Source organism: Dryas octopetala, chromosome 4 (assembly GCF_963921425.1).
Source record: "Dryas octopetala chromosome 4, drDryOcto1.1, whole genome shotgun sequence".
Classification (NCBI taxonomy): Eukaryota; Viridiplantae; Streptophyta; class Magnoliopsida; order Rosales; family Rosaceae; genus Dryas; species Dryas octopetala.
This window is the reverse complement of record NC_141369.1, coordinates 25016998-25032490: the sequence shown is the minus strand read 5'-3', so window position 1 is coordinate 25032490 and position 15493 is coordinate 25016998. Positions and strand designations below refer to the sequence as shown.

Below are 15493 nucleotides of genomic sequence, written 5' to 3'. Positions count from 1 at the left end.
TGCGGGTTAGCTCTCTGAAGAGATTTTTCTCCTCTCCTTTTTTCCCCAATGGTCAAGTTTGACCAAAATTACAGAGAGGCCACCAAAGTTCAGGCAGTTTTTAACCATCTTCATAAATTTAGGTTTCAAGCACATAAATTACAGTAAAAAAAAAAAAAAACCATAAATTGTCGGGAATACAGCGCATAAAACGTGATAGAAAGTACAAACCATATATTCCCATTATCATAAAAAGATATCTTGGTGGAATTCTCTAGAATTTGCGAACCGTTTTTTATCACATTAAACATTAGCTATAAAACTGAGAAGTGATCGAACTCTTCCAAGTTCTGAACAAACACATCAACCACAACAAGTATATGTTATATCAGATCATAAATGTGTTGATGATTACTATAGAACTGCATTTCATAGAACTACAAAGTGATTACATTTAAATATTAGATAAGTGAAGCTACATCTTTTGCCCTTTCTTTCTACCAACAAAAGGAAACAAAAATGGAGACCAGGAGAGAGAGAGAGAGAGAGAGAGAGAGAGAGAGAGAGATTCAACAAGTCATAAGGGGGTATAGTATCAAGCGTTTAACCCCCCCAAAAATTCAAACAAAGTCAAAGTGTCACATCCTGGTTGCTCTTGTAAAGCCTGCCCGATTCCGGTTACAACACTGCCGAAAAAAAAAAAACAAAAAAACAAAAGAGGTGTAATTATGAGGAATGATGCAATCCTAGACTGCAGTCTGATAAGCACCATCCTCTTCTTGAGGTATCATGCCTTCCTCAGCTTCGTCTCCGTAGTAAGAAGAATGAGGTGGTGGCGATGACCGTTGACGTTCCATCATTGCTTTGTGAAAACTCCACCCTGCAGAGGCCCCACCTGCTGGCAGAGCCTTGTCGAACCTGTCAAGACTACGACTGCGTTCACGATTAGAACCTCGATATCCCAACCCCTTATCAGGGCTTCGACTGTGACTACGGCCTCTATCATACCCATTGTTCTGACCACGATCATACCTGTCCCATACAACAAAAGGCATTCCCAACCATCACTCCTCAGAATACCAAGTATTTCAACATAGCATGTAGAAACAGACATTTCGTGAAACACATCTAACACCACAAGCAAGCAAGTTTAATTAACTATGAATAACCGGCCTGAGTTGCAGTGAACATATTGTTTTTGTATTTTTTTTTAGTGCTGCCTAAAAGTTCATAAAAGTTTCACAAGTTTTGCATGCAAAATTATACATAAATTATTAACTAACAAAAGCAGCAGCAAGTTTTTCCAAAGAAGAAATCGAAAGATGTCAAAATGACAAAAATAAACATAAAAGCATAAAAAAGAAAAGAAAAATAGACCATGTACCTGTCACGCATCTCACCACGGCCTCCAACTTTTTCAGGCCTGCCAGAAGAGGGAGAAAATCCCCATCCGCCACCCCTTCCACCATCCCTTCCACCAAAACTTGAATCATTTCGTCCAATTCGACCCCCATCACGACCACCAGACCCAGAGCCCCAACGTCTGAACCTGTTCATCCCACCACCACGTGAAGCCATCTCACGAACTTCTGGGGGGACACGCTGGTTTGCCCCTTCCAAAACTTTGATGAGATCTGATGCATACTTTGCATCTTGATCACCGAAGAATGTGTAAGCCAACCCAGTGGCACCTGCCCTTCCAGTTCTCCCAATCCTGTGAACATAATCCTCCACTCCAGTAGGGAAGTCATAGTTGACAACCACCCTGTAACAGAAATTATCATTTATTTTTAACCACCAATTTCTTACAGAATCACCTAGCTAATGTAAAAGGATCTGTTTAAATAATTAATCAGGTATGCTTGGTAAGCAGAAGAGGCCAGATGAACTCAAATAAAGATTGGTGGACATACACCAAAATTTTGCTTAAATAAAAATGAATGACAGAAAATAACTGTAATCCTCAACATGATACCAGTAAGTAACTCGCAAGATGCAAATGAGGTTTTTTTTTTTTTTTTTTTTTTTAACGCCAAAATGAACTATTAGGCAAGTTAGATAATATGTCACACTCAATATCTGGCATTCAATAACCCTCGAATCCTTCTAACAAACAGCAACAGCCCAAAAAAATCAGGGTCCACAATACTTAACTATTGCCTACAATTCCACTTGACTAAACCTCATATGACAAGGAATGAAAAGGCAGTTTTCCAAACAACAGGTTCATAATATATTATAAATCTAGCGGAAATATAGATATATGAATATAAATTGGGCAGTGCAAAACCTTATGTCCTTGATGTCCAATCCCCGAGCTGCAACATCAGTTGCTACGAGAATTGGGGTCCTTCCAGAGCGAAACTGATTAAGCACATAATCCCTCTCACTCTGAGATTTGTCACCATGAATTGCAGCAGCTCCATGGCGGGATAGGTTGCGAGAAAGTTGATCACACATCTTCTTGGTTGAACAAAAGATGATTATCTTGGATCCTGGTTCTTGAGATCGCAATAACTGCTCCAATCGTCTGTGTTTCTCCAGGGGCGCCAGTACTTCAACATACTGTAATACAGAGTATTTTTTCGGTAAAACTGTAAGGCACAATATTTAGGGACTGCATAATGCATATACATGCTAAAAATTCATCATTAATTCCTCAATATTAAGGGGGAAAATCATATATGCATAGGTTTTTTTTTTAAAGTATAACCCTAAGCGATTAATGTGATCAGATCACCATCACCAAGAGTGATATCCTCGTATATAAGAAAACATGTAAAAGATAAGCCTACATCAACTATGGATTAAAGTATGGCCAGCAATGCTACAGTTAATACCTGCGTGATGGACTTATTCGCCACCAGTTCATCAACATTGCCAATGTTAACCTGAACAGAATTGACCAGTAAATCTGCTGCAATCTTCCGAACCTCCTTCGGCCAAGTTGCTGTATACATTAGGGTCTGGCGGCGAGCAGGTATCTCCTTCACAATCTTCCGTATTTGAGGTTCAAAACCCATGTCCAGCATACGGTCAGCCTCATCCAACACTAGATAAGAAACTTGATGGAGACTGATTCTCCTCATTTCAAGAATATCATTCAAGCGGCCAGGAGTGGCAACCACAACATCTGCTCCTCGGTCAATATCTCTCAACTGTGGACCCTTTGGTGCTCCTCCATACAAACACTGTAAAACAAAAACAAAAAAATACATTTATGACAAACATAAAAAATAAACCACAAGTCATATACATAACAGAGGGGTCAAAAAAGGAAATGCAACAACTGGAATGAAAAATGGAGCTGCAAAGCCCACCAATATCGAAAGAATTTCAAAGGCAAAGGAAAAATAATATACTCGTAAAATACAAGAAAGCTAAAAGTTAAGAGTTACAGATATAACTAATAACATGTATTAAGCTTCAAAAGTTATGAGTTGTAGACGTTAAAAGTAAAGAAGAAGGTATAAGCCATGTAGCTTATAGCTGGTTGATGAAGATCCAGTTGAACGGCCAGGTCCTTAGGTTAAAGCTTCAATCGGCCTGGCAAGGCTGGGTTGGCATTTGAAAACTATGATTGCAACTCTCTAAATGCACAGGCAATAAAACATTTACCTATATATGTGCATGCATGGGGAAATTCATGTGCAATATGAGTTTTAGCCTGTTTTAGGAGACTTGTTCGTTACTGTCTAACATGAAAAAGCATAAAAGGGGGACAGAAGTTACATACCACACAAGATATTCTTGATGACTTCCCGAATTTCACTGCTTCATCTTGAATCTGAGTTGCCAGCTCCCTTGTTGGTGATAACACCAGAACAGTTGGACCCAACTGAGAGTCATTACGGGTGCGCTTGAGATGCATAAATCCTGGAAGTAAGTACCCCAACGTCTTTCCTGAGCCCGTTTTCGCAATGGCTACTATATCTCTACTTTGAAGAGCAACCGGCCATGACTGTGCCTGGATTGGAGTTGGGGAAGAAAAACCTGCATTTTGTACCTGGAAAAAGCAAAATTCCAGCAGCCCCTATAAGAGTACTGGCTTCAAGTTTTCTGATTTTTTTTTTCTTTTTGGGCTTATGGATGAGTGGAATGGCAGAAGAAGCAACACCCCCCATTGCAGGTGACCAAAGCTTGCATCAGCAAGCTGGAGCAGGAGGAGGCCTCTTCTTTCATTCGGACCAAGTGGCAGACTGAATCATCACCAACGGCAGTCCCCGCCACAAACTTGGGTGATTTGGAAAGCCCTTCCCAAAAATTGGTCCACCGTAAAAGGGCGCTCCAAATTAAATGCAAGCCCCCACAAAGAGGGCAGCACAGCGTACGACATTAGCTCCTCCCAGGAGCAAATATCGCACCTGCGACAAAAAGTACAGATTGCAAAAGATTAACATGAGTCTGAAACTCAACATTGGACCTCCAGCAATCACATAACTTTGCACAAAACACTCGGGTTACTTACAGCAGCTACGGGCCACCAGTATTGCATAAAATGAAAGACAACAAAGGAGAATCATAAGTCAATACCTCTCTAAGAATCTCGGGTGGGAAGCCAGTAGCTTCAAATGAAGTAAACGGTGGAGGCACATTATCTCCCTAACAAAAGTGGCAAATCAAAAGACTCTGTCATATTTACTACAAAGGAACAAATCATACCATATAGTAGCTAGAAAACAAAACATGCTCATTCAGGACACACAAGAGAAACTTAAACAAAAGCATAACAGCAGCTCTAAACATCCCAACTAGCAAACAGAATCATGAGTTGAGAGTATGTTCAACTTATCGTTTTCTTCATCGTATATATATAACCATTACTCTAGTAACAAGACAAATTAACATAACTATAATAGTCAACCCTACTAAAAAGAAGTGATGACAACTACATAGAAGACTCGCAATACAATCAGATGATTGTAATCAAACATGAGAAGCATTTTTCATAGTGAAATATATGCAAGACAGTGCCAATTGCACCATCATTTTCTAATTAAAAGATCAAATTATGACTCTTTAACACCACAACTACAATAATGACACATACACAAACTGTGCACAACCCCATAGACACCTTCTTCATGCCTAAAAAAAGATCAAGATAACCCAACCAATATTAATGCAAATAGCCCACAGACAAAGATATGCAAGACGGTGCCTATTGCACCATCATTTTCTAATTAAAGGATCAAATTAAGACTCTATAACACCACAACTACAATAATGACACATACAAAAATGTGCACAACCCCATAGACACATTCTTAATGCCAAAAATATGATCAAGATAACCCAACCAATATTAATGCAAAAGCCTGCAGATAAAGATGTATTAAGATTTAAAATAACAGTTATCCTTGGGCAAAAGATAGAAGGCAAAGGATACCACACCAAATGACTAAGTACCACATAAAACTTCAACAGAAAAGACCAACATAAACAATATGATAGCAAGCCTATGTAAGAAATTTCTTAATACTCACAATAACAGTTATTTCATGCCGGTGAGAATAAGCCTCTGCAGACAAACCAGTTCCAATGTCTAATGATCCATGTCCTCTCATAGAAGATCCTCCATGTGCACTAAGTGTCCCACTCGGAGCATTGTGAGAAGAAACTGTTGCACTTCTTGCACTCTAATGCATAAATAAGAACACCATATCAGTTTCCATATGAAAACATTTACCAACCAGGTTGCAGGGAGCTGCAACTATATAAGAAGTCACCCAACAGCTACACTAAACAAAACACTAATTCAATCCAAAACTTTCAAGGAAAATGTCAGTTCTTAACATGAAACTCACCCAAAAAAAAAAAACATTTAACAAGCAAAATGAAAAAACACATGATGTTAAAAGCGAATAATCTGCCTTACAAGGTCAAGCACACAAAACGTATATATATATATGGTTGAACCTGAAATAGAAAAAGTATCACCAGTAACGTGACACACTAGCAAACCCAAGTAGGAAACTTACTTGCTGATTCCTTGATCCTGCCTCAAATTTTGACCCACCATTGCTGCCTCTGCCATACCTATCATCTCCCTCATCAGGACGACGTTGTCCTTGTGAAGATTGTTGAACGTGAACTGAAGAACTTATAGATTGTGCTGAAGATGGCTTTGAAGGAGGAGCTGATCCTGTAGGCCTGTCATATTGGGTCACATTGGTCTCGGGGTTCCAAAAGTAAAGATACCCAGTTTTACCATCAACCAGTCCTCTCCATGGTTTGGGGAGAGTTGGGTCCTCAGGAGCATATCGAGGACCAGCAGAAGTGGCAGTCGCAGTGGCAGCCATGGCAAGGAACGCTATCCTATAACAATAAACAAAACAAAAAACGGAAAGAAGCAAAATACATTTAAGCCCCAGATAAAAACATCAATAAAACAAATGAAGAATAATATCGAAACCCAAAAAATCGACATTCCAAACAAATCGCATATATTACAGCCCAAGGTTATGAACAGCTTCATAATTACACAGCCGGAAATCTTGCCCTAAATAGCAAAATGAAAAAAATAAAAATAAAAACTTGTCCAAGAAGTTCACCTCCGTCTGGTGTGCGAAAAAACTATAGAAACTGAAAGAAACCGAAAATACAAAGCGACAAAACAAGCTATTGTCGTTCTATGCCTCGCCTAAAGCAACCCAAATGATCAAAAGACAGAATCAAGCATGCAATTGAAGTCTAAAATGAACACAAACAAAATCGGAGCAACTAAAAAGAACACTAGCAAAATCGGACATGCAAAAACCCTAGAACCAGCTCAGCTGAATCATGCATGAGACCTGATGAACACATTCAGATCTGAGAGATCTATAAAGAGGGAGCTGGGAAGAATCAGAATCGTACCTGACGGCGACGTCGTTTTGGAAAGGAAGCGAACGAGAAACGCTGTGTGATGAGACCCGATTGCGTAACCCCCTGGAAAAGTGAAACTACGCTTCCGAAGGGTGAGAAGCGTAGAGAAAAGTGGGAAGCAAAGGAGACGAGCGAATGGGTTATTTATAGAAATATCCACACAAACTGGGCTGTATTATTTTGACCGTGGTTAAAATCGCTCTGTTAATTCCCAACGCGCTATTATGTGTTTATGTAAGGCCTCTGAAGAAAATATCAGGTTGGTTAGCACTTGGAGCCTTCAGTGGGCAATTATATAATAAAAGAAAAAAATAATAATGCCTATTTTTTGGCCGAAATAATGACTAAAAATATAGGTTTCTTTTTTATAGGAAATTACGAGTTAGAAACTCTCAACTCTTTTTTGTTTTGCAGTGTGTATATAAGGTCTATTGGGAAGTGTCTTTGTAAGAAATATTTTTGCTTTATTAATAGCATTTTTATTAGAAGCATATAAAAGTTTTAAATAAAATTTCTTCTTTATTTTTTCTAAATTTTGAAAAAGAATTCAAGCGCAATTATAACTCAAAAAGCACTTATTTATGTCAAATGCTATTAAAAGTGCTTTTCAATCTTCCAAACGCACTTGTCAAACCGTCATAAATCCTGATACACCATGCTTTGATCAACTGATCAACGAACAAAATAATGTGCGTTGGAATGAAATTTGAGCATCTTTTTCTTAGATGAGCCCACGTATAAATAACTGTGCATTCTATGATTCAATGTATGTCACTATGAGTCTATGTCCAAAGAAAATGGCTATTCAAAATACAGTAAATGGCTTTCATTTTTCCTTTGTTTGGGTTATACCGTAAACTCTATTCAATATAGAGTTCATCTCCTCCTCATTGAGGGGTACGAAAATTATCATCACTAACCCATGAAACAAAGCAATGGCCAACTTTCAATGAAAAAGAGAAGAATAAATTATCATTAAATGAGAAAAAAATTCCAGATAAGTAGGAGCGTCAGCCTTTGTTTAAAAAGACCACCTTCATCATAAGGCAGGCTATGAAAATGAGCTTCAACATTCGTTTTATGCTTGCTCCATATTTCTAGAGACGAGGGAAGGGGATAGAATCCATGAAAATTAGGATGAGTATTGAAGCAGGAGATCACACATAGATTCTACATAAGACTTAAAAGGACCCATATGGAAGATGAGTAACCAGAAAATTGGTTCTACAGCTCCATCGTATCTCAATAAGAAAAATATGACATCAACTGTCTGTTGATAACAAATACCATAAACCTCCAAGGGTTCATTCAACACAAATTATGAGAAAAATAAAATATCAAGCATCTGCACCACTAATAGAACAGTAAAACCTCATTTTAAACAATTTAATAATCCCTTTTTCACAATTTGTGAGACAAGTCAAAACTTGAGAAACAAAAAATAAAATGCAAGATCTTGTCTTGTACAGTTGTACATAGGCAGCTTTACAGAGAATAAATTACTTGGCGATAATACACTTCACCAAGTCCAGTATACGGAAGTAATCATAAAAGAGCGAAGATTCTTTACCCTCAAGCCCATCCCGATGATGTCTGTTGCTGCCTGCAAGATTGTTGCAGGGGCTCCCACCCACTACAAGATCGAATCCACCAAAGGAACTCATCAGCTGCTCCAAGCGGTCCCCATTCAACTGTTGCACATCAGCAAGGTCAATGAGATTCCCTTTCTGGTTTGTCTGCTCCCACCAGCTCCTCACAACATTTCTGTTCACTTGCGAAATCTCTACTGATACAACATTCTTGAGAGGGACACCAAGCCTATGAAGGGCTATCTCTGCACCTCCAATCCCAGAGAAAAGAGAGAGGAGGTTGATACCACCGGGAAACATGCGCTTCAAGACTGACAGATGGTATGCCACGGTGTCAATCTGGAATAAGTGAACCCATAAGCAAAATGCAGTAGCAGAGAGTAGCTAACAACAATAAGAAATTTAAAAGAGAATTTAAATGCCAATGAAAAGTAAACAAAACTCACTACCTGAAATGAATTCCCAAGAGACTTATATCTATCAGTCCTGCTTATTCCCCTTGTGTGGTTCTTCGGGAACCCCAAAAGCATCTCTACTTCATCAGGTTCAAGTGGGGCAACCTTATTTCTTCCAACCCACACCAGATTCCACTTCCGGCATTCATCTAGCACATACTTCTGGACACTTAATGGTGGATCGCCATCATAGGCCTCAACTGCCTTCCTAATCCTATCTGTTAATCTTGCACTAGCAATGCACGTTTGTAGGCAATTCAGCTTCGTCCGAGTGTCCCACGAAGGCCACCATTTCCTTGTTAAGGGGAATGCTTCATGAATGGTGTGTGGGGGAAGCGGAACAAGAGGAAATCTGTCGTTGATGGGAAGATTGTGGACATACCCCCTTTTTCTTGCAGCAGCACAGAAATACTTCGAGTCCACAAACTCTGGCTGCACATCATATAAAAACCTTGAGATGGTGGTCCAAACCCCTTTAGGAGCAAGGGCCACATTCTCATAGTAAAAATATGGAGGCCCTATGGCTGCCTCTGGAAGATTTCTGTGAATCATCTCAAACGAATCAGTTGGAGTCCCAAATCCAATCATTGGATTTGGGAGATGCACTGTCTCATCCTCTTCACCTATCTGGTTTCCAAGCCCCATCTTCTTTTTTCTTCTCAACATATCATATTCAAGCTTCCTTTTCTTGTGCTTAGGATAATCATATGGATGTCTTGGTCTAGGCTGTAAAAACAGAACCAGCAATCAGTAGATAACTTCAGAGATTAGCATTCAATACCACAAAAAAGACAAGAGAATACCTTCTCTTCGAGAGGAAGATGGGCATCTGCTGCCTTTGCCAATTGAGCAGCAGATATAAAGTCAGTCAACTCAACCAGTGAAGAATCAAGACCTGCAATGTTTGAAGAGGACAAAACAGAGCTAAGGAAGAAGAAAGGTAACCACAATATATTAGACTTGTAAACCATACTGAAAGGATGGCATAAGCAACTGACTGAACTATCAGAGAGTGTTTTACCACCCAGTAGCCCAAGCCAACTAGTAAACCTGATTGTACTTTATTTTTTTATTTTTTGTAGAATGAACTTTTAAATAAATAACAGGGCAAATAGGAGGAATTTCTTGGCCCCAATCACTGGCCTATTAATGGCATCCTAGTCAAGTTACGAAGGACATTCTCCTGCCTATGCATTTCTGGCCACATGATAGTGATCCTGACCACCCACAAGGGAAGCAATATATTTTTCAAAATGCCTTGAAGATGAGTTGTTAGACCCTAAATGTAAATGATCTATTTATGCTTCTGGAGTTTGGTTTGGTAGTAAAGTCAGACCTAAAGTAAATACATAGCAGTTTACAGGATATCAACAGAATCACCAAAAAATAATTAAAGCAAAAGTAACTAACTGGACATGTATACAAGAAAATGTTAAAAGAAATATAAAATTGACATTGTGCAAATAGATAAAACTAAAGTTATACCACATCTTTCTATTGCTATTGAAGCCTCCTCTACTGTGTACCCCATTTTGACCAAGGACATTAGTTTTTTGTCCTCCTTTGATGTAGGATCTATGACTTCCTGCAAAATAGATAAATTTAATTTTAAATGAAATACACATGTTTAAGCTGCAAGTAAAATCTCATTGTCATCGGACAGAGGAAAGAGACAGAATAATAACATTGAAATAGCTTACTTTTATAGGGGCTTGGAGGTTTTTCCTATTCTTATTCCTCAGTTTAAGTTAAGGAACACACAATCCGATGGACATTGGGACTTGGAATATTCATATACAATAGTGAAGACACAAGTTTTAACGATATTGCAAAACGACATAATATTTCTGTGGCTTGGAGGACAGGGGAACAAAAGTGGGAAAAAAGAAGCTCTATTGATGCAACAAAGAAAGCTATTAGTGAGGCCAATAACTACCTCATCATCAGAACTATCCATATCTGAAAAATCATCCAGAAAACTCCTCCCCTCATAATCTGAAGAAAAGGGATCTGATTCAATTTGTTGCTGTTCTTGAGGAGAACTTTCAAGAGCCTGCAAAATATTAGCAAGAAAACAGAAGAATGTAAATTCTTCGTTCTTTTCCTTGTAAGTCAGGAAGATCATATCCTTAAAATATGGGAAGATTAGACCCAGAAAGCTGGTGACCCATTCATAGTGTAATAAAATTTAAAATATGTACCTTATATTACCTTGAAATAACAGATGAATCCTGAACAATTAATTAATTATTTAACAGGGTAGCCATTTGATTATGCCACTCACTGGATGAGGTAATATTGAACGTCAAAGTGTATTGGAGAAGGTTAAAGCCAGATATCATTTAACAAAGATTTATCATGCCAATTTGATGTTTTTTTTCTTTTTGGTTCCCTCTTTTCCTCATTAATTTCATTTTGATTCATAAAGATAGGGAAGAAAGACTGAAGATAGGCAGAATGTTAAAAATTAAAGCAAAGCAAGAGTAATGCATCCATGTAGTGGAAATTAAAATATTACGATGAATGATATAAGAGTGGTTAGAGAATACAAATTAAAAATCAGTGTATGAGAAACATGTCAAGTGGCACCAATTAGTGATAAGATATGAGAAATTAGGCTTAGATGGTATAGACAAATACTATGTATGCCACTAGAAACATATGATCAAAAGAAGGCTAGCTAAACTAGAAGGTAAAGACCAAGAAGCCGACTAAAACTAACACAAGAAGTAATATGAATAGTTCTAAAAAAAATCATACTGCATACAAAAGAAAAGGGTAGAATACGATGATGCTGATGATGAATAGGTAAGAAACACATGAATTTGAGTAAGAAGACCAAAAGGGGACATTAGCAGACAAGATTTTTCACAAGAAAAGAGAACCTGAAGAAAAAGAAAAGTAAGATACCAACAAAAGAAATTACTACTGTAGCCATCAGTGGATTGGATTCAACGAACATTTAGCATAACAAGTAACAAGACATGCCTCAACACCACATAAAATAGCGGTTGAGACTGTTGACAACACAACTATTGATTCCACAGAGAGAGAGAGAGAGAGAGAGCAGCTATTGGCAATTTGGCACAAAATTCATATCAGGTGTACACAATCCTCTTGATGTAGATTACAAAAAATTCCTTATATGACCATAATAAATAACATTTCTACATTTATCACTTGCTTGGAAATAAAAAATAATTATTTGAATATATATATATGACTAACCTAGTGAACCCTCCCAGTAGATTTCAGTACCGCAAACTTTACAACAAAGTGAAATGTGTGTGTGTGTGTGTGTGTGCATGGAAGGAAATACAAGCTGAAAGGACGAGAATCCATCATATATAACTTAACACCCTCAAGCTAAAACACATATTACATTTAATACAACACTCCCCTACAATCAAAAAGAAGCAGTAAATAAATTAGACATTATTCTGATGCTGTAATTATAAAATTATATATATTACAATGGTTATGCTTGCTAAATTGGCACCAGTTTTCTATGCAATAAATGGAAAACATTAAATGTGAATCCTTTAATTCATGAATTAGCATAAGTGCAAGTTCTGTTTGGAGAAACTAAGAGTTTATATGTGCGATAACATCAGAAACAACCAAACTCATAGACCCAAATTATCTAAGTATCCAAGACAGCATTGGCGAATGAAGACAATGTTAACTCACCGAATATGTGAGGAGGGTTTCAAGAATTGAATCTGTATTTTCCTCGCCTGGATATTCCATCAGAGCAGTATTATATAGGGATAGGGTTATAAATGAAGCATTCAAGGTGAAAACTTGTGCTGAAATGAAATGATATGGTGCTCTTACCATGTTCCTGAATCGCTTTGGCAACCATTTTGTCAGAAAATCCCATCCCAACAAAATGATCAACGACTTTGGAGCTGGAAGAACCTGAAGATGAGCTCGCCTTAAGGAAGAAAAAAGGAATTGCATGTTAGTTATGTAATTTATATATATATATATATATATATCCATCTAAATATCATGCACGCTTGTGCATGTATGCTTTTGTTCATACACATTCATCAGGGTATCCATAAATGTTTGCAAGTTCATCGAAGTGATAATAAGTAATAAGGAAAAAAAGGACTAGTGTGTTCATGGGAAACAAGATTAATCAACGCACTTAACTGTAATGAAACAAGGTACTGTACGAGTAAAGGAAGGAAAAAGAAAGTAGTAATCATTATGAATCCCAGGAAATTGAAGGTAGTCCTACTGTAAGTTCAACTTTGACATCCAAGTACAACAAATTGAACTTGGTGATTAAATGAGATATTTTATTCAACAATTAACCTTTCGATGCCTAAATACCAGAGCATGAAATGATAACATGCCAACATGAATTTTAGGAAAACTTTCAGCTAAAACCAAAAAAGTGGACGAATGATTTCCAGAGAGCAAAAGCATCCCATCCATAGATGCAATATCTTATATCATTGAAATTTGAGGTTCTATCGCTGTTTTTGGGGACCGAGAGGTGACTTTGAGCTTAAAAAAATATAATAATAATAATAATAAAGTAATAATTTACATATCAGAAACTTCATCAGGTGTACACTGTACACCTTATGAGCCAGAGTCATATGCAAATTTTCATTTGCACACTCATACTTGGGAAGGCTCAAATCTCAGATAGTAATCCGTTCTTTTAAATTTTATTGGGTCAGCATTCAGCAACCATAGGCTCTTTATTGAACTGCTTAATTATGAAGACATACATGCGGATTTTCAGGAATATCCAATAGAAAAATGCTTGCATACCACAAAGAGACATTTTGTACCGTTAACTACATACACAACAGGCCAGTATTTCATCTAGTCCCCACATGAATTTATCACTGTATAAATTCATTTCATCCCTCTCAAAACATCTCCAAATCTGGACACCACATTAAATGTCTTAGACTATTTTTTATAATCATAATCCCAGTTTAAGAGTTTAACATTAATTAAAAAGGAAATCTCAGAACAGCTGATGCAAAAATGTTTACCTCCCCAGAGCCCACAGTAGCTCCTCCACCAGGAACTGTTAAACTTGAAGAAGAAGACAACGTGAAGTTCTCAATTTCCAACTCATCTTCTGTATCCCAGTCAACATCATTATCGCCCACACCAGAAGTATTTCCAACCTGCACAATTTTATATACACACGTGAAACAAAAAAATGTAAAATGGACTGAAAAATATTATATTCTTTTTTCATATAGAAAACAGAACAATTTTAGTCCACTGAGGGTTCGCTCAAAATTACAACCACAGTACCAAATTATACAAAGCAACAGCTGCCTCCATTCCACATTCAGCAGGAAAGGACAATCTTTAAATTCGTAAGAAACCAAAGCCCAGAACAATGCCCAGAATCTAGCCCTGCTCCATAAGAAACCCACTGCCTCCCCACCTTCACCCTCAAAAATACTGGTTTTCCTTTACCTCCAAACTACCTAGAAAATTACCAACCACTACAATTCCACAAAACATAGGCATTAACTACTCCTTTATTGAAGAATTCCTCAAAGTGGGTTTTTACCTATTTTAAAGTCCGTCAAGCAAAACACAACAATTTAGTAAATTCAAAATAAAGGGTAACTAAAAATTAACAAGGGACAAAATGAAATGAATGCATACAAAACTTAAGCAGAAAACAAGTACCATTCTCTATAAGATACGTTTGGCCCACGCAAATGTTTCCAAGCTGTCCAAGCAATTCACATCAGGAATAAGTGCCAGACAAAAGAAAACTTTAATTATGAAAGCAATAAATAATTTAATTCCCCTTGCACAAAAGGCTTTCTAATAGACAATTAGGATTGCATTATTCGTCACTATTATGTAACATATTTGTAATAAAAGATATTACTTGAAGATTTAAGATCAAGTAATGAAAGTTCTTGAGCCATGAAAAGAATGACTCAACCAAAGCCATTTTGGCTGTGGCATACAGATTTTTTCAGATTCAGATTGATGATAAAGAGCTTACATGAGTGCTCAAGCAAGACTAATTGTGTTGCTAGAAAGCATATCAGCCCAGCTGCAGAGCTACCCCAAGAAGTGTAGCTGCAGAGATTCTCAACAATTTAGCAAAGTGTTAATGAAGGAAACAAGAAGTAACAATATCAAAATAAACATTAAATTTATAAGTAACATATCTCATAATAATTGCTAAATTAGAAAACCTGGTACATATAGACAGAGTAACCCAGATTTGGTAGAGTGTGTGAGTTCATCGGTTGCACTGACAACCATCACAGAAAAACATTCTCAGTGTCTTATGATTACCAGTATGATTTTTAAACGTAAAATTTATTTTTTCATTGTATGTTATGCTTGAATCGCCTTAAAATGTGTGCATCATTTTGTATTGGAATTGCATAATTGAAATTATGAGGATCTGAATTCACCTTCACCGTCGGCATCCTATCTTGCAAGATTCTTAATGATAAATTCCTAAACATCCTGACAGTTTTCTATGCTTAAGGAGTTCGCTATTCTTGTGATTCCGAATGCTAGCCGGTGGGCTTTTAAAGGTATGGGACGATCAGGATGGCTTGGTCCAGCTCCCTTTAATCTTCA

The 15493-nt window shown here is 37.4% G+C and overlaps 2 protein-coding genes across 2 annotated transcripts; both read right to left on the bottom strand.

Annotated features, from left to right (window-relative positions):
- Positions 1-342: 342 nt before the first annotated feature.
- Positions 343-6978, bottom strand: LOC147288753 (DEAD box RNA helicase family protein). The gene is made up of 9 exons (XM_086239272.1): positions 6838-6978; positions 5961-6297; positions 5466-5618; positions 4513-4581; positions 3716-3985; positions 2820-3170; positions 2270-2544; positions 1364-1744; positions 343-1011 (listed from the first exon to the last, which is right to left on the bottom strand). The coding sequence occupies exons 2-9, from the start codon at positions 6279-6281 to the stop codon at positions 726-728; spliced, it is 2106 nt and encodes a 701-aa protein (XP_086095398.1). The 5' UTR covers positions 6282-6297; positions 6838-6978; the 3' UTR covers positions 343-725.
- A 1227-nt stretch (positions 6979-8205) lies between these two features.
- DRM2 (domains rearranged methyltransferase 2) lies at positions 8206-14448 on the bottom strand. The gene is made up of 9 exons (XM_086239273.1): positions 14186-14448; positions 13915-14052; positions 12728-12827; positions 12581-12627; positions 10827-10943; positions 10376-10475; positions 9694-9785; positions 8885-9616; positions 8206-8774 (listed from the first exon to the last, which is right to left on the bottom strand). The coding sequence occupies exons 1-9, from the start codon at positions 14213-14215 to the stop codon at positions 8346-8348; spliced, it is 1785 nt and encodes a 594-aa protein (XP_086095399.1). The 5' UTR covers positions 14216-14448; the 3' UTR covers positions 8206-8345.
- Between the last annotated feature and the right edge of the window lie 1045 nt (positions 14449-15493).

What these genes read in the sequence shown, in the direction of transcription:
- DRM2 (XM_086239273.1), bottom strand. Translation starts at nt 14,215, where the DNA reads ATGGAGGCAGCTGTTGCTTTGTATAATTTG. An exon ending in CTACTGTGGGCTCTGGGGAG is followed by an intron (nt 12,828 to 13,914) that starts GTAAACATTTTT and finishes TTCTTCCTTAAG; the next exon opens with GCGAGCTCATCTTCAGGTTC. An exon ending in CTCTTGGGAATTCATTTCAG is followed by an intron (nt 8,775 to 8,884) that starts GTAGTGAGTTTT and finishes CACTTATTCCAG; the next exon opens with ATTGACACCGTGGCATACCA.
- LOC147288753 (XM_086239272.1), bottom strand. Translation starts at nt 6,281, where the DNA reads ATGGCTGCCACTGCGACTGCCACTTCTGCTGGTCCTCGATATGCTCCT. An exon ending in GGCATGAAATAACTGTTATT is followed by an intron (nt 4,582 to 5,465) that starts GTGAGTATTAAG and finishes CACTTTTGTTAG; the next exon opens with GGAGATAATGTGCCTCCACC. An exon ending in TTGGACATCAAGGACATAAG is followed by an intron (nt 1,745 to 2,269) that starts GTTTTGCACTGC and finishes TTTCTGTTACAG; the next exon opens with GGTGGTTGTCAACTATGACT.